The sequence below is a fragment of the Phalacrocorax carbo genome, chromosome 32 (assembly GCF_963921805.1).
Source record: "Phalacrocorax carbo chromosome 32, bPhaCar2.1, whole genome shotgun sequence".
NCBI classification, from domain to species: Eukaryota; Metazoa; Chordata; class Aves; order Suliformes; family Phalacrocoracidae; genus Phalacrocorax; species Phalacrocorax carbo.
Window position 1 is genome coordinate 177,394 of NC_087544.1, and position 27,099 is coordinate 204,492.

The 27,099-nt window shown below is 61.0% G+C and overlaps 3 protein-coding genes across 7 annotated transcripts in view; all 3 read right to left on the bottom strand.

Moving 5' to 3' along the window:
* LOC135310279 (solute carrier family 22 member 6-like) overlaps positions 1-7,827 on the bottom strand; it is a 15,537-nt gene extending 7,710 nt beyond the window's left edge. The window contains exons 1-7 of one of the 2 annotated variants that reach the window (XM_064437492.1): positions 7,701-7,827; positions 4,406-4,830; positions 4,212-4,315; positions 3,140-3,294; positions 2,110-2,278; positions 1,783-1,906; positions 711-820 (exon numbers count right to left, since the gene is read on the bottom strand). In XM_064437492.1, coding sequence (XP_064293562.1) covers positions 711-820; positions 1,783-1,906; positions 2,110-2,278; positions 3,140-3,294; positions 4,212-4,315; positions 4,406-4,786 — 1,043 coding nt within the window. In that variant the 5' untranslated portion in view covers positions 4,787-4,830; positions 7,701-7,827. The remainder of the gene's footprint in view (positions 1-710; positions 821-1,782; positions 1,907-2,109; positions 2,279-3,139; positions 3,295-4,211; positions 4,316-4,405; positions 4,831-7,700) is intronic. The other variant, XM_064437493.1, reaches the window with a different exon arrangement.
* Positions 7,828-9,096: 1,269 nt separating this feature from the next.
* On the bottom strand, positions 9,097-16,370 carry LOC135310285 (solute carrier family 22 member 6-A-like). 2 transcript variants are annotated; one of them, XM_064437506.1, is made up of 10 exons: positions 15,938-16,369; positions 15,343-15,446; positions 14,280-14,434; positions 14,031-14,199; positions 13,670-13,793; positions 12,643-12,758; positions 12,131-12,345; positions 11,767-11,875; positions 11,471-11,674; positions 9,097-9,499 (listed from the first exon to the last, which is right to left on the bottom strand). In XM_064437506.1, the coding sequence occupies exons 1-10, from the start codon at positions 16,301-16,303 to the stop codon at positions 9,415-9,417; spliced, it is 1,647 nt and encodes a 548-aa protein (XP_064293576.1). In that variant the 5' UTR covers positions 16,304-16,369; the 3' UTR covers positions 9,097-9,414. The 2 variants fall into 2 exon arrangements, with proteins under 2 accessions (XP_064293576.1, XP_064293577.1); XM_064437507.1 differs by lacking the exon at positions 9,097-9,499 and having other exon boundaries at positions 11,518-11,694; positions 15,938-16,370.
* A 1,265-nt stretch (positions 16,371-17,635) lies between these two features.
* LOC104050321 (solute carrier family 22 member 6-A-like) lies at positions 17,636-26,777 on the bottom strand. Of its 3 annotated transcripts, none has more exons than XM_064437503.1 (11): positions 26,675-26,777; positions 23,547-24,351; positions 22,796-22,899; positions 22,526-22,680; positions 21,087-21,255; positions 20,877-21,000; positions 20,679-20,794; positions 20,041-20,255; positions 19,064-19,172; positions 18,750-18,953; positions 17,636-17,902 (listed from the first exon to the last, which is right to left on the bottom strand). In XM_064437503.1, the coding sequence occupies exons 2-11, from the start codon at positions 24,348-24,350 to the stop codon at positions 17,821-17,823; spliced, it is 2,082 nt and encodes a 693-aa protein (XP_064293573.1). In that variant the 5' UTR covers position 24,351; positions 26,675-26,777; the 3' UTR covers positions 17,636-17,820. The 3 variants fall into 3 exon arrangements, with proteins under 3 accessions (XP_064293573.1, XP_064293572.1, XP_064293574.1); XM_064437502.1 differs by having other exon boundaries at positions 23,547-24,407; positions 26,675-26,773; XM_064437504.1 differs by lacking the exon at positions 18,750-18,953 and having other exon boundaries at positions 23,547-24,407; positions 26,675-26,773.
* Positions 26,778-27,099: the final 322 nt, after the last annotated feature.

Below are 27,099 nucleotides of genomic sequence, written 5' to 3' on the forward strand. Positions count from 1 at the left end.
GGTTTGGCCCAAAAAAGTTGGGTTTGGCTCCCAAAATGTCGGGTTTGGCCTCAAAATGTTGGGTTTGGCCCTGCAAAAGTTTGGGTTTGGCGCTGCAAAAGGTTGGGTTTAGCCCAAAAAAGTTAGGTTTGGCTCCCAAAATGTCAGGTTTGGCCCCAAAATGTTGGGTTTGGCCCTGCAAAAAGTTGTTTGGCCCAAAAATGTTGGGTTTGGCCCTGCAAAAAGTTGGGTTTGGCCCTGCAAAAAGGTGGGGTTTCCCCCCAAAATGTTGGGTTTGGCCCAAAAAAGTTGGGTTTGGCTCCAAAATGTTTGGTTTGGCTCCCAAAATGTCGGGTTTGGCCCCAAAATGTTTGGTTTGGCCCTGCAAGAAGTTGTCTGGCCCCAAAAAGTTGGGTTTGGACCCAAAATGTGGGGTTTGGCTCCCAACTGTTGAGTTTGGCCCTGCAAAAAGTTGGATTTGGCCCCAAAAAGGTTGGGTTTCGCCCCAAAAGTTTGGGTTTGGCCCAAAAAAGTTGGGTTTGGCCCCTCGAAAAGTTGGTTTTGGCCCTGAGAAAGTTGGTTTTGTCCCCAAAATTTTGGGTTTGGCTGCAAAAAGTTGGGTTTGGCTCCCAAAATATTGGGGTTTGGCCCCCCAAAAGGTGACATTTGGCCCCAAAATGTTGGGTTTTGCCCCAAAAGGCGGGTTTTGGCCCCAAAGCGGCCCCGCTCACCAGACAAAGGAGACGCCGCAGGAGACCGTCCTCATCCCGGGGGTGCGGACAAGGGTGGCCAGGGCCCCCCCCGGCAGCGTCGGCTCCCGGCGCACCAGGGCCCGCAGCGCCTGCGGGAGGGGGATCAGGGGGGATCGGGGGGGATCCGGGGGGACGGGAGGGATCTGGGAGGGGTGATGGGGTGGAGCCTGGGGGATCGGGGGGGATCCAGGGGGATCCGGGGGGACGGGAGGGATCTGGGAGGGGTGATGGGGTGGAGCCCGGGGGATCGGGGTGAAGCATGGGGGATTGGGGGGAATCAGGGGGATCCGGGGGGATCCAGGGGATGGGAGGGATCTGGGGGGATCTAGGTGGGATCAGAGGGATCTGGGAGGGATACTAGGGGTCTCGGGAGGGATCCAGGTGGTCTGGAGGGAATTGGAGGGATCGGGGTGGGATCAGACGGATCTAGGAGGGATACTAGGGGTCTTGGGGGGGTGGGAACCCAGGTGATCTGGGGGGATCTAGGCAGGATCAGGGAGATCTAGGAAGATCACTAGGAGCCTTGGGAGTGGGAATCCTAGTGACCTGGAGAGAATTGGAGGGATCTGGGGGGATCCAGGTGGGATCAGAGGGGTCTAGGAGGGATAATAGGGGTCTTATGGGGTGGGAATCCAGGTGATCTGGAGGGATCTGGGCGATCTGGACAGGATCAGAGGGATCTAGGAAGGATAGTAGTGGTCTCAGTGGGGATCCAGGGGGTCTGGAGGGAACTGGGAGGGATCTACGTGGGATCAGAGGGATCTAGGAAGGATACTAGTGGTCTGGGGGGGATCCGAGTGATCAGGAGGGACCTGGGTGGGATCTGGCGGGGGGTCAGAAGTATCTAGGAGGGCTAGATCTGGGGGGATCCAGGCGGAGTGGAGGGGAACAGGGTGGGGGGCTAAGGGAGAACGAGGGGGTTCTGGCAGGGTTTGGGGGATCTGGAGAGACCTGGGAGGTTTTGGGGGGATGGGGGGGGGGGTGGGGGCAGAAGGGGACGGGGAGGGGGGGATCGGGTGGGGGTGGGGGGCTCCGGGAAGCTCCCCATCACCTCCTCGCTGAGTTTGTCCCCCTCCGCCTTCCTCCCGTTGACGCGGGCGACTTTGCGGAGCCCCTTCAGGGCCAGGTCGGGTCTCCCCGAAATCACTTGCCACCGGGCCGACTCCACGAACAGCCTTTGGGGGCGGGGGGGGGGAGGGATGAGGGGTTACAGGGGACCCCCGCATCGAGGGGGGGGTGTCCCTCATCCCACCCTACACCTCCCACCCCCCCACGGTGTCCCCACCACCCCCCCAAGGGAACCCAGACACCCCAAATCCACCTCCCCCCACCCCAAAATCCATGAGGATGGAGTCGAGGACTCCCGGGTTCCCCGTACCAGGAGTAGAGGAAGAAGAGGAAGAAGGGGAGGGAGACGACGAGCTGGAGCCAGCGCCAGTGGGGGAGGCCGAAGGCCACGGCCGCCAGCACGAACTGGCCCAGGGTGTAGCAGTAGCCGTTGATGGTGCCCACGATGGCGCGGGCTTCCGTCGGGATCCACTCCATGCCTGCGGGCGACCATGAGAGGGGTGGGGGGAGTTTGGGTTGGGGTCCCTCCCGTGGGTCAATGGGGGTTGGGGTCCCTCCCATGAGTCGGGGGGGTGGGGTTGGGTTGGGTTCGGGTCCCTCCTGTGGGTTGGGGGGGGTTGGGTTGGGGTCTCTCCTGTGGGTGAGGGTGGGGTTGGTTTGGGGTCCCTCCCGTGGGTCAGGGGGGTGGGGTTGGGTCGGGTTGGGGATCCTCCCGTGGGGCAATGGGGAGTTGGGGTCCCTCCCGTGGGTCAGGGGGGTGGGGTTGGGTTGGGTTGGGGTCCCTCCCATGGGTCAGGGGGGTGAGGTTGGGTTGGTTGGGGTCCCTCCCGTGGGGCAATGGGGTGTTGGGGTCCCTCCTGTGGGTTGGGGGGGTTGGGTTGGGGTCCCTCCCGTGAGTCAATGGGGGTTGGGGTCCCTCCCATGAGTCGGGGGATTTGGGTTGGGTTGGGGTCCCTCCTGTGGGTCAATGGGGGTTGGGGTCCCTCCCATGAGTCGGGGGGGTGGGGTTGGATTGGGTTTGGGTCCCTCCTGCGGGTGGGGGGCTTGGTTTGGGGTCCCTCCCATGGGTCAGGGGGGTGGGGTTGGGGTCTCTCCTGTGGGCAGGGCGTTGGGTTGGGTTGGGGTCCCTCCCGTGGGGTGGGGGGGGTGGGGTTGGGGTCCCTCCCATGGGTCAATGGGGGTTGGGGTCCCTCCCATGGGTCAGGGGGGTGGGGTTGGGGTGCCTCCCGTGGGTCGGGGGGGGGGGTGGGTTGGGGTCCCTCCCGTGGGCCGGGGGTGGGGTTGGGCTGAACATGGGCGCTCCCCATTGGCCAGAGGCTGGGCCCCCCCGTCCCGCTCACAGAGGGAGGCGGAGTTGAGGGAGACCCCCGCCATCGCCAGCCCCCCCAGGAAGCGGCCCAGGCAGTAGAGGGCGAAGGTGGGGGCGGCGGCGGTGGCGGCCCCCGTCACCCCCAGCTGCAGGTAGCACCACGTCAGCAGCGCCCGGCGCCCGTACCTGCGGGGACACGGCGCTGGGGGCGCTGGGGGCACTGGGAGGGGGAATATGGGGCACTGGGGGCACTGGGGGCACTGGGAGGGGCACTGGGGGCGCTGGGGGGGGCACTGGGGGCACTGGGGGGGCACTGGGGGGCATTGGGGGGGCACTGGGAGGGGGAATATGGGGCACTGGAGGCACTAGGGGCACTGGGAGGGGGAATATGGGGCACTGGGAGGGGGAATAGGGGGCACTGGGGGCAATGGGGGGGGCACTGGGGGCACTGGGAGGGGGGACATGGGGCACTGGGATGGGGGAGATGGGGCACTGGGGGCACTGGGATGGGGGAGATGGGGCACTGGGATGGGGGAGATGGGGCACTGGGGGCGCTGGGATGGGGGAGATGGGGCACTGGGATGGGGGAGATGGGGCACTGGGATGGGGGAGATGGGGCACTGGGGGCACTGGGATGGGGGAGATGGGGCACTGGGATGGGGGAGATGGGGCACTGGGGGCGCTGGGATGGGGGAGATGGGGCACTGGGATGGGGGAGATGGGGCACTGGGGGCACTGGGATGGGGGAGATGGGGCACTGGGATGGGGGAGATGGGGCACTGGGGGCGCTGGGATGGGGGACATGGGGCGCTGGGATGGGGTAGATGGGGCACTGGGGGCGCCGGGATGGGGGAGATGGGGCACTGGGGGCACTGGGATGGGGGAGATGGGGCACTGGGATGGGGGAGATGGGGCACTGGGGGCGCTGGGATGGGTGCCTTGGGGGCAGCGGGGACAGCGGGACAAGCCATACTGGGACAAACCCAACCCAGGGACACCAGGGGCCAGGGGGAGCGGAGGGCATCCCTGTGCACACCGCTCCCCTCCCCCCGCTCCCAGTTGCTCCCAGTTCATCCCAGTACAGCTCCGGGCTGGCCACACACTTGTCGGAGAGGACCCCGAAGAGGCCGGAGCCCAGGAGGATCCCGGCCATGTAGATGGATTGGGCCACCTGCCTCAACGTCTTGGACTCACACACGAGGTCCCACTGCCAGGGGGAGAGGACACGGGGCGGGGTCAACACGTGGGGGGGGGCCCCCACACACACACCCCATGGGGGCTGTGGGGCGCCCCTCACCTCGGTAACGATGGTGTGAGCGAAGACGCCGTCGTCGTAGGTCCAGCCATCGCGGCAAGGCTCGGTTGCCGCCCCGCCGTTGGCCGTGTCGTTGACCGTACCGTTGACACCCAAGAGGTGCCACTGAGGTACCACGTAGCGGTGGCAGCGCTGGGGACGGCGGTGACCGTCGGAGGGGATGGAGATGAGGAGGGGGACGTCCCCGGCGCTGCCGTTGGCCGCCGGCCAAAGCCGGCAGTGGTGCTCGGGAACGCCGGCGGTGAAGTTCTGCAGAAGGTTGTGGCTGGCCAACATGAGCAACGGAACGGCCAAGGCGGTCACGTAGGTCACCTGGAAACGGCCCATCCCGCCCAGGCGGGCCAAGAGCTCCACGAAGGTCATGGTTGGATGGGGGATGGAGGTGGGCGGGGAGGGGCCAAGGTCAGCTGGAGGGTGGGAGGAGGAGAAGAGGTTGAAGGATGGGCCGAGGGATGGCCAAGGGGGTGGTTGGAGGAAGGGGGAGGGACGGATCAAGAGATGGGCCAAGGGGTGGCCAAAGGGTGGTTAGTTGAATGGATAGATCTAAGGTTGGCCAAGGGGTGGTTTGGGTGGTCATTGAATGGATAGACTTAAGGGTTGGCCAAGGGATGGCCAAGGGGTGGTCTGGGTCATCATTGAATGGCTAGAACTAAGGGTTGGCCAAGGAATGGCCAAGGAATGGCCAAGGGGTCGTCATTGAGGGGATAGACCTAAGGGTTGGCCAAGGACCATCCAAGGGGAGGTTTGGAGGAAGGTGTGAGGGAGGGATCAAGAGATGGGCCAAGGGATGGCCAAGGAAGGGCCAAAGGGTGGTCATTGAATGGATGGATCTCAGGGTTGGCCAAGGAAGGGCCAAAGGGTGGTCATTGAATGGATGGATCTCAGGATTGGCCAAGGAAGGGCCAAAGGGTGGTCATTGAATGGATGGATCTCAGGATTGGCCAAGGAAGGGCCAAAGGGTGGTCATTGAATGGATGGATCTCAGGATTGGCCAAGGAATGGCCGAGAACCATCCAAGGGGTGATTTGGGTGGTCATTGAATGGATAGATCTAAGGGTTGGCCAAGGGTTGGCCAAGGAATGGCCGAGGGGTGGTTTGGAGGCAGGAGGGAGGGACGGGTGGAAGGACCAGCCAATGGGTGGCCAAGGGACACAGGAGAGGAGGGACCACGGGGCAGCGAAGGGGTGGGTTGGAGGACAGCAGAGGGACCAGATCAGGATTGGCTGAGGGACGGGGCTGGGGATGGCCAAGGGGTGATCAATAGGTCTATTTATCTGTCCATCATAGGCCTATTGATCCATTATCTATTTATTGGTCTATCAATAGGCCTACTGATCGATCAGTCTGTTTATCGGTCTGTCAATAGGTCTATTGATTGCTTGGTCTATCAATAAGCCTATCAATCAATTGGTCTATTTATCAGTCTATCGATAGGCCTATCGATCGATCGGCCTATTTATCGGTCTGTCAATAGGCCTATTGATCTATTAATTGATTGATCCGCCTATGGATCTACCGGTCTCTCTATAGGCCTATCAATTTGTCTACCAATGTACCAATCTATCAGTCTTTCTGTTGACCTATTGGTTGCTCTATTGATCTGTCACTGCCTCTATCAATCGATCGATCAGTCTATTGATCTGCCAATCGCTCTATCGATCTATCACTGTCTCTGTCAATCAATTGATCCCTACTGATCTATTGGGGTGTCTATCAGTCTCTCTATCAATCTGTTGATCTATCAATCAATCAATCTGCCTATCAAGCTATCAATCTAATTGATCAATCGACCTAGAATTCTGTCAATCTCAGTCTCTATCGACCTATCGATCGCTGATCATTTGTTTCTTGCTATCAGCTCTGCCCCTTGCCGCTCTCCCTCCTCCTCCTCCCTCCCCCCACATTATCGGTTGATCAGTCAATCGATCGATCGATCGATCTTCTCCCCCTTCTGTCCTACCGCCCTCTCAATAGGTCCGTCCCGCCAATCATCCCTCACGATCGATCGGTCCCTACCTGCTGTTCTGCTCCTCTCCCTCTCTCTGCCGCTCTCTCGGTCTGCGGCTCGGTCTCTCCGGCCTCCCGCTGTCCCTCCATCCGTCCCTCCGTCCCTCCCTCCCTCCCGCCCTCCCTCTGCCCCTCCCACTCGCTCCTTCTCCAGCCCTCCTTCACCCCTCGGCCAATCAATCAATCGATCGATCGATGGATTTCTCTATTGTCCATGTCAACCATCACCCAGCTGGCGGACCCGCCCCCCTGCCCCTCTGCCCATCCATTGGCTCCTCACCCTATCAATCAATCGATTTATCCACATAGCTCTAGTGATCAATCTATTGATGTCCCCCCCTCTATTGATTGATCTAGTGGTCTCCCTATTGATCAATCCAGCGAGCTCGTTTTGTGTTGATAAATTATTGATCTTTAGCTCTCTCTCATCTATAATGTGTTGATCAATTAGTCCATAATCTCTCTTTATTGATTGATTTATTGGTCTATAGGTTTCTGTTGATCCCCCTAGTGATCTGCTGATCAATCTATCGTCCTACAACACCTCCATTGATCAGTCTGGTGGTCTGTGTACCGCTACTACCGATAAATTGATCTATAATCCATTCATTGATCGATCTATTGGTCTGTGTTCTTCTGCCAATGAACCTATCGAACCATGCTCCACCGATCAATCTCATGATCTGTGTCTCTGTTGATCGATCGATTGGCCTATTGATCATTTTATTGAATGGTAATCTTTCTATTGATCAATGTGTCAATCTAGATCTATCGACCAGTCTATTGGCCTATAATATTTCTATTGATTGATTTATTGACCTTTAATCTCTCCATTGATTGATCTATTGATGTCTCTCTATTGGCCAACCTGTTGATCTATAATCTATTGATCAATATAATCATCTTCATCGATCTATTGACTCATCTATCAGTCTATATTGATCAATCTATTGATCTTAAATCTCACTATTGATCAATCTCTTGACCTAAAATTTTTCTGCTGATCAGCCTTTCTCTCTGTTGGTCTTTATTGATCTTTAATCTCAATCTATTGGTCTTTAATCTCAATCTATTGATCTTTAATCTCAATCTATTGGTCTTTAATCTCAATCCATTGACATGTAATCTTTCTATTGATCAAAGTATCAATCTTAATCTCTCTATTGATCCACCTCTTGACCTATAATCTTTCCATTGATCAGTCTTTCTCTCTATTGATCGATCTACTGAGCTTTAATCTCTCTCTTGACCAGCCCATTGATCCACTCACCTGTCCGTCGCTCCAGCTATCGCCCGAACTCTCCCAGCACCAAACCCTGCTTCCCAGAGCCGTCCGCCGGCAGCTACCGCCCCTCGGCCCCACGGCTGCCCATGGCCACGGCCCTGGCCCCGTCCCCACTCCTATTTAAAGCCACCTCCGGTCCCAGTTAACGTTTGACTCTGGCGGCACCGGATCCCGCTATGGGTCGGTGGAGACGATCGTCGGGTGGAAATGCTGGTGCTGGCCGTGCCGGTCCACGACCAGGGATGCGCGGCGGCTCCTTGGGGCCATCCCATCCTCTTCACCCTCTTCCTTGCCGAGGAAGCCCCCGACCCCAGGTGGATGGGGACCACCTCAGCCCCCACCCCCCAGCTTGTTTTCACCATCCATGGTGGACGATTCATGGGGCAAAGTCCCCGGGAGCCCTGAACCGGATCGCTGGGAGCCCCTTGGACCCCGGGCAGGAGGGCAGCGGGAGGCAGCAGAGCATAGGCAGGAAGGGGCAGCGGCCAGGGGACCTCGGGGGTGGCTTGGGGGGCAGGACACCTGGCTCCTTGGTGGCTCGGAGGTTGGAGAGGAGGGCATCGTGGGTGCTGCGTGGCCAGACCCATGGATCTGTGGTTCTGTGGGATGTCTGGGCACCTGGACACCCAGGTCCTTGGGATCCGTGGGTCCGTGGGATGTCTGGGCACCCGGACACCCAGGTCCTTGGGATCCGTGGGTCCATGGGATGTCTGGGCACCCAGACACCCAGGTCCTTGGGATCCGTGGGTCCATGGGATGTCTGGGCACCCGGACACCTGGGTCCTTGATATCCATGGGTCCGTGAGATGTCTGGGCACCCGGACACCTGGGTCCTTGGGATCCGTGGGTCTGTGGGATGTCTGGGCACCTGGACACCTGGGTCCTTGGGATCTGTGGGTCCGTGGGATGTCTGGGCACCCGGCCACCCAGGTCCTTGGGATCCGTGGGTCCATGGGATGTCTGGGCACCTGGACACCTGGGTCCTTGATATCTGTGGGTCTGTGGGATGTCTGGGCACCCGGACACCTGGGTCCTTGGGATCTGTGGGTCCGTGGGATGTCTGGGCAGCCGGACACCTGGGTCCTTGGGATCTGTGGGTCCGTGGGATGTCTGGGTCATGTGGGTCACAGGATCTATGGGTCCTTGGGATCCCAGGGTCCTCCCTGTGCTCTTGAGTGTGACTCTCCCTCCCTGGCAGCTCTGGCGCAGGCAGTGGGGAGGAGGGGACGGTGGAAGGTGGGGGGGGGGAATGCAATGCCGAGGCCACAGCACCCTGCTGGGTCCCGTATTTGCCTTCGGGGTGGGACGGCCAGGCTGTGCGGGACCCCCTGCGGCCGTGGGAAAACACCCCCCACCCCCACCCCTCCGCCCTCCCACCGGCTGTGTTTCAGATTATTTTTGTTTTTATTATTTTTACTCCAGCACAGAGAAAGCATCATGTGAAGTGATATTTGGGGAGGGGGGAGGGGGTGGGGGGGAACGACACCATCCCCCAACCCTGCCTGGAGAGGAGGGCGCCTGGGTCCCCTCCTTGGCCATGCAAGTGGGTGGCCATGGTCATCACTGTCCCTTTGCTCTTCTCGGGGGTGGGGGAGGGGGGTGTGCAACCCCCCCCCAACCCCCACTCCTGCTCCTTCGTCCGCTGGGTGCGTTGAGCTCTCAGGGTGGGGATTTGGGGGGTCTCCCAGGGTGTGCGGCACTAGCAGGCCCCCGTGGTGTCGCTGGGCTGGGTGGGCTGAAGTGGGACCTGGAGGTGTTGGGCTTCATCCTTCTGGGGCTGGGCCCTGGTGGGAGAGGGCGGATGGGGCGGGGGAGGTTTCGGCAGGCCACATGGGTCTTCAGGCTGCTGTTCCCCCCGCTTCCCCATTGACCCGTCCATCCACCACCCATCCCTCTGTCTTCATAGTCATCTGTCTGTCCATCCTTTCATCCATCCATTGCCATACTTTTTCTTCCTGTCCATCCACCCATGCAAGCCCATCCATGCCTGTCTCTCCATCTGTCCATCCAGCACCACACACAACCAACTCTCCGTCCCAGACAGCCACCCAACTCTCCATCCATCCATCCATCCCTTCATCCATCCATCCATCCGTCCCTCCATCCTTCCATCCATCCCTCCATCTCTCCATCCATCCATCCATCCATCCATCCCTCCATCCATCCATCCATCCCTCAACCCTTCCATCCATCCCTCAACCCTTCCATCCATCCATCCATCCATCCATCCATCCATCCATCCCTTCATCCATCCATCCCTTCATCCATCCATCCATCCATCCATCCATCCATCCATCCATCCCTTCATCCATCCATCCCTTCATCCATCCATCCATCCATCCATCCCTCCATCCATCCATCCATCCCTTCATCCATCCATCCATCCATCCATCCATCCATCCATCCATCCATCCATCCATCCATCCATCCATCCATCCATCCCTCCATCCCTTCATCCATCCATCCATCCCTTCATCCATCCATCCATCCATCCATCCATCCATCCATCCATCCATCCATCCATCCCTTCATCCATCCATCCCTCCATCCATCCATCCCTCCATCCCTCCATCCATCCCTCCATCCCTTCATCCATCCTTCCATCCATCCCTCCATCCATCCATCCCTCCATCCCTCAATCCATCCCTCCATCCCTCCATCCCTCCATCCATCCCTCCATCCATCCATCCCTCCATCCATCCATCCATCCATCCATCCCTCCATCCCTCCATCCATCCATCCATCCCTCCATCCCTCCATCCATCCATCCATCCATCCATCCATCCATCCATCCATCCCTCCATCCCTCCATCCATCCATCCATCCCTCCATCCCTCCATCCATCCATCCATCCATCCCTCCATCCATCCATCCATCCCTCCATCCATCCATCCATCCATCCATCCATCCATCCATCCATCCATCCATCCATCCATCCATCCATCCATCCCTCCATCCCTCCATCCCTCCATCCATCCCTCCATCCCTCCATCCATCCCTCCATCCCTCCATCCCTCCATCCATCCATCCATCCATCCATCCATCCATCCATCCATCCCTCCATCCCTCAATCCATCCCTCCATCCCTCCATCCATCCATCCATCCCTCCATCCCTCCATCCATCCCTCCATCCCTCCATCCCTCCATCCATCCATCCATCCCTCCATCCATCCATCCATCCATCCATCCATCCATCCATCCATCCATCCATCCCTCCATCCATCCATCCATCCATCCATCCATCCATCCCTCCATCCCTCCATCCCTCCATCCATCCATCCATCCCTCCATCCATCCCTCCATCCCTCCATCCATCCCTCCATCCCTCCATCCATCCATCCATCCCTCCATCCATCCATCCATCCATCCATCCCTCCATCCATCCCTCCATCCATCCCTCCATCCCTCCATCCCTCCCTCCCTCCCTCCCTCCATCCATCCATCCATCCATCCCTCCATCCATCCCTCCATCCCTCCATCCCTCCATCCCTCCCTCCCTCCATCCCTCCCTCCCTCCATCCATCCATCCATCCATCCATCCATCCATCCATCCATCCATCCATCCATCCCTCCATCCCTCCATCCCTCCCTCCATCCATCCCTCCATCCCTCCATCCCTCCATCCCTCCCTCCATCCATCCCTCCATCCCTCCATCCCCATGGCCAACCAATCCTTCTCTCCCACCATCCCTCCCTGTGTCCACTTGTCCCTCCCCACCATCCATCTGTCCCTCCCCTTGCCCTTCAGTCCCACCTGCCCTCCACCTCCTCCACGGTCTCAGGCAGGGCCACGTCCCGCGTCTCCGGCAGGAAGATGGCCACCAGCCCTGACACCACTGGGGCCGCCCCATAGATGATGACGGGCAACGTGGGGAAGAGATCACCCGCCATCTTCACCAAGGGGGCCGTGATGCTGCCCAGACGGGCCATGGTGTTGGCCAACCCCATGCCCGTCTGCCTGTGGGACACCGAGGAGCCCTGAGGGACCAGACCGCGTGATCGTGGCCACCCCATCGCCGCCCCCCAACCTGCACCCCGCCCCCTCCTTACCGAATAACGGTGGGGTAGAGCTCACCCGTGTAGAGGTAGATGCAGTTGAAGGATGCGGCCAAGCAACCCTTCCCGAAGACGGCCAGCGCGGTCCGGAGCATCCGCAGGTCTGTGGGGATGAGGACGGGTCATCTGGGATTCATGTTGGGTTGACAGCGGGTGATGGAGCGAGGAGACCCCCCCCCCCCCCCCCCCCACTTCCCCAAACACCAGGATTTCGGGCAAATCATCCATAAAAAGCTAATAAAAAAATCACTCAGCCTGAGAGTTGCGTTAATAGGTTGAGATCGCTTCGGCCCACCCAGATGGTGCTTTACGGGTTGGAGTTGAAGGGGACGCCATGGCCACCACCCCCAGCCCTCACCTTGTGGCACCAAGATGTTGGCCAAGATGGCCAGGCCAGCCAGGATGAGGGCAACGGATTGGGTGAAGCGTCGCCCCACGAAGGTGATGGTGAGGATGGAGACCAGCTTGGCCGGGATGTCCACGGCCCCAAAGATGAGCTGGATCACGTAGATGTTGAAGTCAAAGTTTTGCAGGTCCATGGCCAGCCCGTAGTAGGCGAAGCTGGTGGAGAACCTAGGCCGAGAAGGGGGTGGGGTGGGGGAAATGTCACCAGTGGGGCGGTGCGGAGTGGGAGGTGGGGGTCACACACCAGCCCCTGGCCTCTGGGAGCCAGTCAGGAGAGCCGTGTCCCTTCCTGGAGGGCCAAGAGACCTCAGTTGACCGAGTCCTGCACCATGACTCAGCTTCCCTTTACAATAAGGGCCGCGCTAAGGTGGGCATTTGGGGAGGGGTGGATAGCGGGATGGACGGATCGACGACTGGGAGGACAGACAGACAACCAGCCGCTGATGTCCTCCCCCACCGGCGTACCACACGAAGCAGAGGCAACAAGAGATGCGGCGCACGACGGGCGTCCGGACCAGGTCAACGACCGTGTGGTGACTCCTCGATGAAGCCATCTCCTTCTGCATGTAGGACCTCAAGGTCTAGAGAGAAGTGGGGGTTCTGGGGTGGGGGGCAGGGTGCTGCGGTCCCCCTTCTTGCTCGGGGCGGGGCAGGGGTGGGAGGAGCAATGGGGGGACCAGGATGGAGGGTGGAGGTGGGGAGGCGATCAAGGCCTGGGCTGGATGGGTGGAGGGTGGGTGGGAGAAGGGCTGGACCAACAGATGGATGGACAGAGGGTCAGATGGGTGGAGGTGGGGGATGGATGGAGGTGGGGGATGATGGATGGATGGTGGTAAAAGGGGATGGATAGATGGAGGTGGGCGTGGAGATGGGGGTGGTGGAGGGGGAGATGATGGAGGTGGAGATGGGGGTGGTGGAGGGGGAGACGATGGAGGTGGAGATGGGGGTGGTGGAGGGGGAGATGGTGGATTTGGAGATGATGGAGGTGGAGATGGGGGTGGTGGAGGGGGAGATGATGGAGGTGGAGATGGGGGTGGTGGAGGGGGAGATGATGGAGGTGGAGATGGGGGTGGTGGAGGGGGAGATGATGGAGGTGGAGATGGGGGTGGTGGAGGGGGAGATGGTGGATTTGGAGATGATGGAGGTGGAGATGGGGATGGTGGAGGGGGAGATGGTGGATGTGGAGATGATGGAGGTGGGGGTGGTGGAGACGGGGGTGGTGGAAATGGGGATGGGGATGGTAGAGATAGAGATGGTGGAGATAGAGATGGTGGAGATGGGGATGATGGAGACAGCCATGATGGAGATGGGTGGGTGCGGGTGGCGATGGATGGACAGTTGTCTGTGGGGATGGATGGTTGTTTAAGGGGCTGGAAATGTGGGTGTAGGGGACCCCGCTGCTGTCTCCCTACCTGAGGGCCAGAAGAGTGGGGTCACTTTCCCCCACCCCCCCCATAAAACACCCCAGGGGACCCGGCCAGAGCTTTTTTACTTCTATGTCGAGCTTGTCGCCTTCCTCTTTCCTCCCATTTATCCTGGCCACTTTCTGGAGCTCCTTCAGGGCTTGGTGGGACTTCCCCACCATGACCAACCAGCGAGCTGACTCTGTCAACCACCTGTGGAGGAAATGGGGACACCCCACCACCCACCTCAGCTTGCCGCCAGCGATCTGCTACCCCCCTCTGCCCCTCCAGCCGTGTCTCCAACCAACCTTGCACCTTCTATTCATCCATCCGCCCATCGTCACACCCAGGTTTCCCTCTACCCACCCACCCGTGGCCCCGTCCACCCGCAGACGTCCATCCGTCCGTCCCTGCGCCCGTGGCGCCGTTCCTCCCCCTTCTCCGCCTCACCACGAGTAGAGGAAGAAGCAGAAGAAGGGCAGTGACACGGCGAGCTGCAGCCGGCGCCAGGCCGGGGCGGCGTAGGCGATCCCAGCCAGCAGGAACTGCCCCGTGGTGTAGCAGTAACCCATGAAGGTCCCCGCGAGCGCCCGGGCGCGGGTGGGCAGCCACTCCAGAGCTGCCGAGACACACAGAGACGTGGAGCGGAGCAGGAGGGTGCCGGGGGCCGGTGCCGCGGGGCTGGCGGCGGCCACCTACAGAGGGAGGTGCTGTTGAGGACGATGCCGGAGAAGGCCATGCCCGTGAGGAAGCGGAAGAGGCAGTAGATGGTGAAACTGGGGGCGAAGGAGGAGCACGTTCCCATGGCGCCCATCTGGAGGTAGCACCAGGTGAGCAGCGACCGGCGGCCAAACCTGGGGGGTGGGGAGGAGGAGGAGGGGGTGAGGAGGAGGAAAGAGGGGTGAGGAGGAGGAAAGAGGGGTGAGGAGGAGGAAAAGGGGTGAGGAGGAGGAGGAGGGGGTGAGGAGGAGGAAAAGGGGTGATGAGGAGGAAAAAGGGGTGAGGAGGAGGAAAAGGGGTGAGGAGGAGGAGGAAAAAGGGGTGAGGAGGAGGAAAAAGGGGTGAGGAGGAGGAAAAGGGGTGAGGAGGAGGAGGAGGGGGTGAGGAGGAGGAAAAGGGGTGATGAGGAGGAAAAAGGGGTGAGGAGGAGGAAAAGGGGTGAGGAGGAGGAAAAAGGGGTGAAGAAGATGAAAAAGGGGTGAGGAGGAAGAAAAAGGGGTGAGGAGGAGGAAAAAGGGGTGAGGAGGAGGAAAAGGGGTGAGGAGGAGAAAAAAGGGGTGAGGAAGATGAAAAAGGGGTGAGGAGGAGGAAAAGGGGTGAGGAGGAGAAAAAAGGGGTGATGAGGAGGAAAAAGGGGTGAGGAAGAGGAAAAAGGGGTGAAGAGGAGGAAAAAGGGGTGAGGAGGAGGAAAAAGGGGTGAAGAGGAGGAAAAAGGGGTGATGAGGAGGAAAAAGGGGTGAGGAGGAGGAAAAGGGGTGAAGAGGAGGAAAAAGGGGTGAGGAAGAGGAAAAAGGGGTGAGGAAGAGGAAAAAGGGGTGAGGAGGAGGAAAAAGGGGTGATGAGGAGGGAAAAGGGGTGAGGAGGAGGAAAAAGGGGTGAGGAAGAGGAAAAAGGGGCGAGGAAGAGGAAAAAGGGGTGAGGAGGAGGAAAAAGGGGTGAGGAAGAGGAAAAAGGGGTGAGGAAGAGGAAAAAGGGGTGAGGAGGGAGAAGAGGAGATGAGACAAGCCCCATCTCCCCACGGGAATGGGGTGTCACCCCTCACCTGTCCGAAAGACCCCCGAAGACGATGCCGCCCACCAAGACGCCGGCCATGTAGAGCGACTGGGCCAACTGCTTCAGCCCCCGGGAGCTGCACACGAGGTCCCACTGCCGGGGGGGTGGGGGTGAGGACATGGGGGTGGCACAGAGATTTTGGGGAGGGACAGGGACCCCTCTAGCCTCCTTCCTGCCCCCCCCCCAACCGGCCGTGGTGGATCGTAGGCTTGACCCAACGCAACAGCCAATGGATGGCCAATGGCGGCACCAAGTGGGTGCAACTAAACACCTGGCCACCCTTCCCACCATCCCCATGGCTGGAAGCTCCTTCCAGGGGTCATCTGTCCCCTTTTTTGACCCCCTTGCTGATGGCCACCATCTCCCTCATCCCCCCCTTTCTTGTCCTGAGCTCTCACGGCGTTGAGTGCTCAACCAAGGGTTGAGCGGGGAAGACGCCCTGGTTGGAAGACGTCAACATTGCGATGACATCAGATCCTTCGCTGGGGGGGCCTCACGGTGGGAAAAGCAGCCAGGATTGGGTGAAATGTGCTACCAGCCCCCCCCAAATCCCACCCCACTGCTGCCGCCACCCCCCCCCCCACCTCAGTGACGATGGTGCTGGTGAAGACGCTGCGGTCGTAGGTCCAGCCATCGCGGCAGGGCTCTGTCTCCGGCCAGCTGCTGTTTGGAACCGAGCCGTTGGCCTCCAAAAACCACCACTGTGGTTTCACAAAGCGCCGGCATCGCTCACCGCGGGGAACCGAGACCCTCAACACGTCCTGGGGGTCGAGGCCGGTGACGTTGTCCTCCCAACGAAGGCGGCAACGGTGGTCGCTGGTGGCGGCCGTGAAGTTCTGCAGAAGGTTGTGACTGGCCATCATGAGGATGGGCAGGGCCAAGAGGAGCACCGAGGCCACCTGGAAGCGGCCCATGCCCCCCACGTGCTCCAGGAGGCTGGCGAAAGCCATGCTGCCACTGTGAGACCCCAGGAACGCCCCACAGCCATGCACGCCCGCCCCACACTTGCAGACCCCCCGCCCCCAAAAAGGGATGGATTTCACCCCAAAAATGCTTCTCTCGCTCTCACGGTGGCCTCACTCCACAAGCACCGGGGGTGGTCGCCTATATAACCCGGCCAATGGCTGGTTTGGGTTAATGATTGACAGCTGGGGTGGGTTTTTTTGGTGATTTTCCAGTGGGAAAAGGCAAGGGCGGGTAGGCAAAAGTGCAGGCAAGGGGGGCCGTGGGGGGGCCGTGGGGGGCCACCAAGTGCCAGCAAAGAGTGGCCAAAGCCAAATCCGCTGGCCTCACTTCCCTCCCTTCATTGTGGCAGCAGAAAAGTCCCCCAAAAAATGAGGCAAAACTGAAGCAATCTGGGGCAGGAATTAAAAAGAAAATAAAGAATTATCTTTATTTTCATTATTTTTCCAAAGTTGGTTGGTTTTTTTTTAGCTCAAGGGGGAAAAGGTGGCTTTTGGAGAGGGGCCACCTGGGACCAACCACCTTCATCCAGCTCATGGCGCACCCTCAGGTGGGCATCCCAAAGAGGTTTTGGGGGGGTCTCCTGGCTTGGGCCAATGGATGGCCTTCACCGGCCCGTTGGGTTACATTTTAGCGAATTTCTAGCATTTTTTTTGTAGTCAAAAGGGAAGCGAAAAGTGCTGCCGGAGGTGGCCCTGCTTCGGTCAGCGCATTCTCCGCCTGGGGAAGCGGAGGGTTAATTTTTGATGGGGTCAGACCAATGAGGGGTGTTGATGGGGCCAAGGGACACGTCGGCAGTGGGACCAAGGGCCGGGGTGGCCCGGGGTGGCGAGGGGAAGTCAGGGAAGGGGCATCATGGCGGCAGCCCCAGGGGGTGGTGGGGTGGGGGGGGTGTGTGGGGGTCCTCGCCCTTCCTTTTGGGGGGGCCCCCCCCTCCCTGGACAAGAGTTGGGTGGGTTTGGGGTTATTGGGCGTCATCTTGTTGGAGGTGACCTCAGGGACAAGGTTCTTAGGCATTGGCCTATCGGAGGGCACCTCAGGGACAAGGTTATGAGGTGTCATTGGGGGTTGACCTCCACCATGGGAGAGGTTCTTGGGCATCACCTTACTGGAGGTGGCCTTGGGGACAAGGTTATGAGGTGTCACCTTATCAAAGGTGACCTCCAGCGTGGCGGGCTTGGGTGCTATCTTATTGGAGGTCACCTCAGGGACACGGTTCTTAGACATCATCCTATTGGAGGTGACCTCGGATGCGGTTGTTGGGTGTCACCTTATTGGAGGTGACTGTCGGTGGGCTCAGATAACACCCTGAGACGCCGTCCCCAGCAGAGCTGCTTTATTCCTCCGAGGACTTCCCCTGCCCCATACAGGGAGGTCACCAGCTGTGGGGCAGGCAGCGAAGTCATACCCGTCCCCAAAACAAGGCTGCAGGGGGCCCACAGGTGAGGGGGGGTTTTGCTGGTGGCCAGATGTGGGGTGCTGTCCCCCCCCACCCCATCAGCCTTCAGGCCTCCTTCTGTGGGGCCTTGTCCTGGGGCTGGAGGGGGATCTTCTCTTTGGGGTCCTCCGTCTTCTTCCGTTTGGCCCTGGAGGGAGGAAGATGATGATGATGATGGTCTGTGGGGCATGGCAGGACAGAGCAGGCACAGGCAGGGTGGGAAGCAGCCCAGCTTGTACCGCGTCCAGCCATTCGGCCACTCACATCACTCGTTCTTCTGCCAACACAGCCATCCTCTTGTCCTTCAGCACATCCGTCTGTCCATCCGTCCAAAACCCCTTCAGCTTTCAGTCCATCTGCCCAACCATCCATTGTCCAACCATCTGTCTGTCATCCATCCATCACCCAATCATCATCATCATCCAAATATCCATCATCCATCCATCCATGTCATCCAACCGTCCATCATCCAACCATCATCCATCCATCCATGTCATCCAACCGTCCATCATCCAACCATCATCCATCCATCCATGTCATCCAACTGTCCATCATCCAACCATCATCCATCCATCCATGTCATCCAACTGTCCATCATCCAACCATCATCCATCCATCCATGTCATCCAACCGTCCATCATCCAACCACCATCCATCCATGTCATCCAACCATCATCCATCCATCCATGTCATCCAACCATCCATCATCCAACCATCATCCATCCATCCACGTCATCCAACCGTCCATCATCCAACCATCATCCATCCATCCATGTCATCCAACCATCCATCATCCAACCTTCATCCATCCATCCATGTCATCCAACCATCATCCAACCATCATCCATCCAAGCCACCACCCCCTTTGCCTACCAACCTACCCCTCCACCCATCCAGTTGGTCTCCTCTCCGTCCATCCACAAAATCCAGTCATTCATCTACCACTAGATGTGTCCATCCGTCCATCCGTCCATCCTCTCCTGCCCCACGCCCACCTGCTCTCCACCTCCTCGATGGTGTCGGGCAGCGGCAAGTTGAGGGTCTCTGGGAGGAATCCGGCCGCCACGGCCGCCACCACGGGGGCCACCCCATAGACCGCAGGGGGCAAGAAGGGGTAGTACTCATCCATCATCTTCACCAGCGGCGCCACGATGCCGCCCACGCGGGCCATGGTGCTGCCAAAGCCCAGCCCGGTCTGCCTGCCGGTGCCCGTGTGGGGGTCAACAGGGGGCCGGGACCACCTTGGGGGTGTCATGGGTGGGTGATGAGGGACCTGCCCCACTGCGGGGTGATGGGGACAGGGTTTTACCTGATGGGAGTGGGGTAGAGCTCGGTGGTGTAGAGGAAGACGCAGTTGAAGGAGGCGGAGAGGCAACCCTTGCCGATGACGGCCAGCGCCGTGCGCACCGTCTGCAGCTCTGGGGCACAAGGAGAGACGGGGTGGGGCGATGGTGAGAAGGAGGAAGGAGGGGGTGTAGGGGTGGACAGGTGGGATGGAGGTTGCGGACGTGGATGGATGGGTGGAGAGGTGAGAGCGTGGGTGGAGCGGTGGGCACGTGCGTCATTCAATGGCCGGAGAAGGGAGGGATCACGCAATTGTAAAGGTTGGAAAAGACCTTGAGGGCCATCAAGCGCAGCCGCCAACCCAACACCCCCAGGGCTCCTCAACCGCGTCCCCGAGGGCTGCCCCGACACGCTGTTCGAGCACCCCCGGGGACGGCGACTCCCCCACCTCTCGGGGCAGCCTGTGCCAACGCCCGGCCGCCCTTTTGGGGGAGAAACTGTCCCTGTCGCCAGCCTAACCCTCCCCTGAGGCAGCCGGAGGCCGGTTCCCCTCGTCCCGTCGCCTGGGAGCAGAGACCGACCCCCCCCCCTCACTCCAGCCCCTCTCAGGGGGCTGCAGAGAGCGAGAAGGGCTCCCCTCAGCCCCCTCTTCTCCAGGCTAAACCCCCCCAGCCCCCTCAGCCGCCCCCCAGCACACTTGTGCTCCAGACCCTGCCCCAGCCCCGCTGCCCTTCTCTGGACACGCTCCAGCCCCTCCAGGGCCTCCTTGTCCCGAGGGGCCCAAACCTGAGCCCGGCATTCGTGGTGGGGCCTCCCCAGGGCCGAGCACAGGGGTCCCATCCCCACCCCACCCCCGCTGGCCGCGCCGGTGCCGGCACAAGCCCGGGTGGGTGAAGAGCAAACCAGAGTTGTGCGTTGGACTGGTGGGGACACGGGTGGTTGGACAGACCAGTGCAAAAGACCACCCCTCTCCACCCCCCCCCATCACCCCATCGCACCCACCTGTGGAGACAAAGATGTTGGCAATGATGACCAGCCCCGCCAAGAAGAGGGCCACCATCAGTGACACCCGCCGGCCAATGTAGCTCAGGGAGACGGTCACCACCACTTTGGCTGGGAAGTCAACGGCGCCGAAAATCACCTGGATGAGGTAAATGCTGACCCCGAAGTTTTGCAGATCCATGGCCAGCCCGTAGTAGGAGAAACTGATGGAGAACCTGGAGCAGGGCAGAGAGAGGCATGGACCTCCCTGGGATGTCACCATCACATGGGACAGGGATCTCAGATGGAGGAGGGCTGTGGTACTCTTGGATGGCTGGATTCACTGATTTTCTGGCCAGCTTTCCATCTTTCCATTCATCCATCCGTACGTCTGACCAACTGTCCAACCATATGTCTGTCTACCCTTCCATCCATCCAGCCATCCATCCTTCCACCCATCCACTCGTCCATCCTTCCAACTGTCCAGCCATCCACCCAACCCTCCATCCATCCACTCTTCCATCCACCCAACCCTCCATCACCCTTACAACCATCCCTCCCTCCATCTCTCACCCACCTTTCCAGCCCTCCACCCCCTCCCCATCCCTCCTTCCTCCTCATCATCCCCACCAGACATCTCCAGTCCAACCCAACCCCACCAGACGATGGAGAGGCAGAAGAAGATGTGACGGATGACAGGGGTCCGGACCAGGTCGGAGATGGTGTAGGAGGACTTCAGACCAGCCAACTCCTCCTTCATGTTGGACTTCAGGATCTGGGGGAGGGGGAAACAGGAGAGGTTGGCAGGGGACAGGGGTGGGAAACCAGGGTCCCCCCCCACCATGGGGCCACCATACCTCCACTGTGATCTTCTCCCCTTCCTCCTTTCTCTTGTTAATCTTGGCCACTCGCTGCAGGACCTTCACAGCCCTCTCGGCCTTCCCCGAGAGCACCAGCCAACGGGCAGACTCAGCCAACCACCTGCAGTCACCGAGGGGGAAACTGAGGCACGGCGAGAGCCCCACCACCACCACCACGGCCTTCCCCAAGGGACCCAACCGTCCTACCAAGAGCAGAGGAAGAAGATGAAGAAGGGCAGCGAGACGGTGAGCTGGAGCCAGCGCCAGTGGGGGACAGTGTAGGCCATGCCGGCCAGCAGGATCTGGCCCAGGGTGTAGGCGAAGCCGGTGATGGCCACGGTGATGGCGCGGTAGGGCGTGGGGATCCACTCCACCACTGCGAGAGACCACAGGGACACGTCGGACTCGTGTTTCCCGCCCCCCCGCCATCACCCTCCTTGTGACCGTGGCTTCCCCATCGTGCCCAGATGCATCCGCACCACAGGGCCCCATCGTGGCCATGGTGATGTCCCCATCAGAGACCACTGGGACGTCCCCATTGGTGGCCATAGGGATGTCTCCATTTGTAGAGAGGGGCATGTCCCCCAGGCATGGCCGTTGGGGACATCTCCATCCATGGCCACAACAACGTCCCTCTCCGTGGCTGCGGTGATGTCCACACCCATGGCCATTGGGACATCCATGGCCGTTGGGCCTCCATGGCCGTTGGGAGGGACATCCATGGCCGTTGGGACATCCATGGCCTTTGGGATATCCATGGCCGTTGGGAGGGACATCCATGGCCATTGGGAGGGACATCCATGGCCGTTGGGACATCCATGGCCTTTGGGATATCCATGGCCGTTGGGAGGGACATTCATGGCCATTGGGAGGGACATCCATGGCCGTTGGGACATCCATGGCCTTTGGGATATCCATGGCCGTTGGGCGGGACATCCATGGCCATTGGGCCTCCATGGCCGTTGGGAGGGACATCCATGGCCATTGGGACATCCATGGCCGTTGGGCCTCCATGGCCATTGGGACATCCATGGCCGTTGGGAGGGACATCCATGGCCATTGGGAGGGACATCCATGGCCGTTGGGACATCCATGGCCGTTGGGCCTCCATGGCCATTGGGACATCCATGGCTGTTGGGAGGGACATCCATGGTCATTGGGAGGGACATCCATGGCCGTTGGGACATCCATGGCCTTTGGGATATCCATGGCCATTGGGCGGGACATCCATGGCCATTGGGCCTCCATGGCCGTTGGGAGGGACATCCATGGCCGTTGGGCCTCCATGGCCATTGGGAGGGACATCCATGGCCATTGGAAGGGACATCCATGGCCTTTGGGACATCCATGGCCTTTGGGAGGGACATCCATGGCCATTGGGAGGGACATCCACAGCTGTTGGGACATCCATGGCCATTGGGCAACCCCCATTTGTAGCCATGCCGATTGTCCCCACCCAGAGCCATGTGGCCATCTTCGTCACTGTCCCCAGCCATGGCCGTTGGGGACATCTCCATCCACGGCCATGGTGACGGCCACATCCATGGCCTTTGGGACGTCCACGGTCATTGGGGTGTCCCCACCCATGGCCATGCCGGTTGTCCCCACCCAGCTCCCCGCGGTCATCCTCACCCCCGTCCCCTCACCCAGGCAGGCGATGCTGAGGCCGAAGCCGGAGAGGGCCATGCCACCGGCGAAGCGGAAGACGCAGTAGGATGCGTAGTTGGGGGCGAAGGCCGTGCACGTCCCCATCACCCCCAGCTGCAGGTAGGACCATATCAACATGGCCTTGCGCCCAAACCTGCAACAGGGAGGCACTGGGTGCCACTGGGCGCCACTGGGCACCACTGGGCGATGGTCTGTCCAATGCCCCATGGGGAAACTGAGGCACGGGGAGGGGTCTCTGATACCCTCACCTGTCCGAGAGGCCCCCCAGGATCAGGGCGCCCACCAGGACCCCGGCCATGTAGATGGACTGGGCCATCTGCCGGAGCTGCCGGTAGCTGCAGACGAGGTCCCACTACGGGGACGGAGATGAGCTGAGGACGCCTTGTCCTCCCCTTCCACCCATCAGTCCCTCCTCTTCCCTCCTCTCCAGCTCTCCACGTGTTCCACCACCTCCACCCTGTGTCACCCCTATAGCCCCGTCTTCCCCACATGGCTCCATCTCCGTTCCTCCATCCCCACATGGCTCCATCTCCGTTCCTCCATCCCCACACGGCTCCATCTCCATATGGCTCCATCTCCATCCCTTCATCTCAATAGGGCTCCATCTTCATCCTCCCATCCCCACATGGCTCCATCTCCATCCCTCCATCTCCATATGGCTCCATCTCCATCCCTTCATCTCAATAGGGCTCCATCTTCATCCTCCCATCCCCACATGGCTCCATCTCCATCCCTCCATCTCCATATGGCTCCATCTCCATCCCTTCATCTCAATAGGGCTCCATCTTCATCCTCCCATCCCCACATGGCTCCATCTCCATCCCTTCATCCCCACATGGCTCCATCTTCCTCCTCCCGTCTCCATCTCTCCATCTCCATCCCTCCATCTCCCCCCTCCCCACCCCCACCCTGGGGACGTTGGTGCCCACATGGACACTGGGGACGCCTTCCTGCCCTCCGTCCTGCCCCACCTCGCCCGTCCCCTGTCCCCGCCCCCACCTCGGTGACGATGGTGGCCACGTAGATGCTGCGGTCGTAGTCCCAGCCATCGTGGCAGGGCTCGGTGGGCCGGGGACCGGTGCTACCGTTGGCGGGGGACGAGGCCACGTAGCGTCGGCAGGACCCCAGGGTGGCATCGGGGGACCCCAGGGTGGCATTGGACCACCCCAGGGTGGCACCAGCAGGTCCCAAGGTGCCATTGAAGGACCCCAAGGTGGCATCAGGCTGGACATGGGTGCTGTCAGGGGGTGCCGGCGTGCCATCAAGTGTGACGTGGGTGGCACCAGGGATGCTGGTGCCTTCGGGGGACCCCAGGTTGCCATCAGGAGACCTCAGGGTGCCATAGGAGGACCTCAAGGTGCCATCAGGAGACCTCAGGGTGGCACCAGGAGACCCCAAGGTGCCATCAGGGGACCTCAGGGTGGCACCAGGCGACCTCAAGGTCCCACCAGAAGACCTCAGGGTGCCATTGGAGGACCTCAGGGTGCCATTGGAGGACCTCAAGGTGCCATCAGGAGACCTCAGGATGGCGTTGGAGGACCTTAAGGTGCCATCAGAAGCTGTTGAGGTGCCATCAAGGGTGGTTGCGGGTGGCCCTGGGGTGGCGCTGGGGACGTTCGGGGTGGCACCAGGACCGGGGGTGACGTCGGGGACGCGGCAGCGGTGCGGGGGGACGGCGGCGGTGAAGTTCTGCAGCAGGTTGTGGCTGGCCATGAGCAGGATGGGCACCACCAGCAGCGCCGTCTGTAGCACCTGGAAGCGTCCCAGCCCCCCGACCTGCGCCAACACCGCCCCGAACGGCATCCTGGGGCGCGGGGACACCGTCACCTGCGGGGGACGCCGTCAGACACAGGGACACCACTGGACACGAGGGCATGGGGAACATCAGCACCCCCGGGGACACCATCACCCACAGGGACACCATCACCCATGGGGACAGTCATCCATGGGGACACCATCACCCGCAGGGACACCATCACCCGCAGGGACACCATCGCCCACGGGGACAGTCATTCATGGGGACAGTCATCCATGGGGACAGTCATCCATGGGGACACCATCACCCACAGGGACACCATCACCTGTGGGGACACCATCACCCATGGGGACACCATCACCCATGGGGACAGTCGTCCACGGGGACACCCATCCATGGGGACACCATCACCCATGGGGACGCCATCACCCACGGGGACGCCATCACCCACGGGGACACCATCACCCACGGGGGACACCATCACCCATGGGGACAGTCGTCCACGGGGATACCATCACCCACGGGGACAGTCATCCATGGGGACACCATCACCCACAGGGACACCATCACCCACAGGGGACACTATCACCCATGGGGACACCATCACCCATGGGGACACCATCACCCATGGGGACAGTCGTCCACGGGGATACCATCACCCACGGGGACAGTCATCCATGGGGACACCATCACCCACAGGGACACCATCACCCACAGGGGACACTATCACCCATGGGGACACCATCACCCACGGGGACACCATCACCCACGGGGACACCATCACCCACGGGGACACCCATCCATGGGGGCACCATCACAGGGGACATGGCCACCCACAGGGACGTTGTGCGGACCCAGCTCAGACACCTGTGTTAAGATGGGGACACCAGGACATGGGGACAGGGGACACAGGGACAGGGGGATACCGGGACGTGGGGACAGGGGGACACCGGGACGTGGGGACAGGCAGAAGGACAGGGGCCGCGGGGACACCGCGGGGGCACACATGGTGACCACCAAGGACACGCCTCAGATGGGGGACGGTGTCACCAACTTGCGTCACGCGTCCCCAAGCCCTCCTGATGTCCCCAACCCCTCCCAGCGTGGCTCCCTGGGGACGGGGACATCCGGCCAGCTGCGCCTCCCGTGTCCCCAAGGTGAAGGGTCCCCTCTCTGATGTCCCCAGCACGTCCCACTCCCGTGTGTGTGTCCCCCCCCCATCCCCAGGGCACCCCGTGTCCCCTCTCCAATGTCCCCAACCTCTCGATGGCCAAAACCCCTCCCCCATGTACCCTCTTCTGGTGTCCCTGATGTCCCCCAGTCCCCAGCCACTCCTCGATGTCCCCAACGTGTCCCCACAGCAATGTCCCCACACCCCTTGTGGCCCCCAACCCCTCCCAGGTCCCCCCTGTGATGTCCCCAACCCGTCTCTGATGTCCCCAACCCCTCCCAGGTCCCCGCTGTGATGTCCCCAACCCCTCCATGATGTCCTCAACCCCCCCACATCCCCACCTTGCCCCTCAGGGTCCCCAACCTGTCCCTGTCCCCTCTCTGATGTCCCCAACCCACCCCAGGTCCCCTCCGCGACGTCCCCAACCTGTCCCCAACCCCTCCCACGTCCCCCCTTGATGTCCCCAACCCCTCTCTGATGTCCCCAACCCCTCCCACGTCCCCCCACGATGTCCCCAACCCCTCCCATGTCCCCCCACGATGTCCCCAACCTGTCCCCAACCCCTCCCACGTCCCCCCACGATGTCCCCAACCTGTCCCCAACCCCTCCCATGTCCCCCCACGATGTCCCCAACCTGTCCCCAACCCCTCCCACATCCCCCCACGATGTCCCCAACCCCTCCCACGTCCCCCCTTGATGTCCCCAACCTGTCCCCAACCCCTCCCATGTCCCCCCACGATGTCCCCAACCTGTCCCCAACCCCTCCCACGTCCCCCCTCGATGTCCCCAACCTGTCCCCAACCCCTCCCACGTCCCCCCACGATGTCCCCAACCTGATCCCAACCCCTCCCACATCCCCCCACGATGTCCCCAACCCCTCCCACGTCCCCCCTTGATGTCCCCAACCTGTCCCCAACCCCTCCCACGTCCCCCCTTGATGTCCCCAACCCCTCCCACATCCCCCCTCGATGTCCCCAACCCCTCTCTGATGTCCCCAACCCCTCCCACGTCCCCCCACAACTTCCCCCACCTGCCCCCAACCCCCCCCCCCACGATGTCCCCAACCCCTCCCAGGTCCCCTCCATGATGTCCCCAACCCGCCCCCGTGCCCCCCCGTGCCCCTCAGGGTCCCCCTCCCACACTCCCCCCCCCCCGCTGTCCCCACGTCCCGTCCCCCCCCCCGCTGTCCCCAACCCCTACCTGGCCTCCTGGGGGTGACGTCCCCGTCCCCGGGGTCCCCCCTCCCGCCGGCCCCGTTATATAAGGCGAAAAGCGGCTCTTTTGGTTAAAGTGTCACCACCGGGATTAGGCCGGGGGGGGGGGCGGGGGGGGGAGGCGGATTCCAGCGCCGCGGGCGCTCGGACGCCTGGGGCCACCGGACGCCTGGGTCCCCCCGTCCGCCGGCCCCACACGCGCCCACAGGGGCCTATAGACCCCCCATAGACCCCCTATAGATGCCCTTTAGACCCCCCCCCACGTAGACCAGGACCCCCATAGATCGACCCCTGCCCCCTTAGCACCTCCCCCCGGCCCCCTTGTGGGCCCCACTCTAGACCCTGAGGAACCCCTCCGTGACCCCAATACTGCCTATAGGGACCCTATAGACCCCCTATAGACTCCCTGTA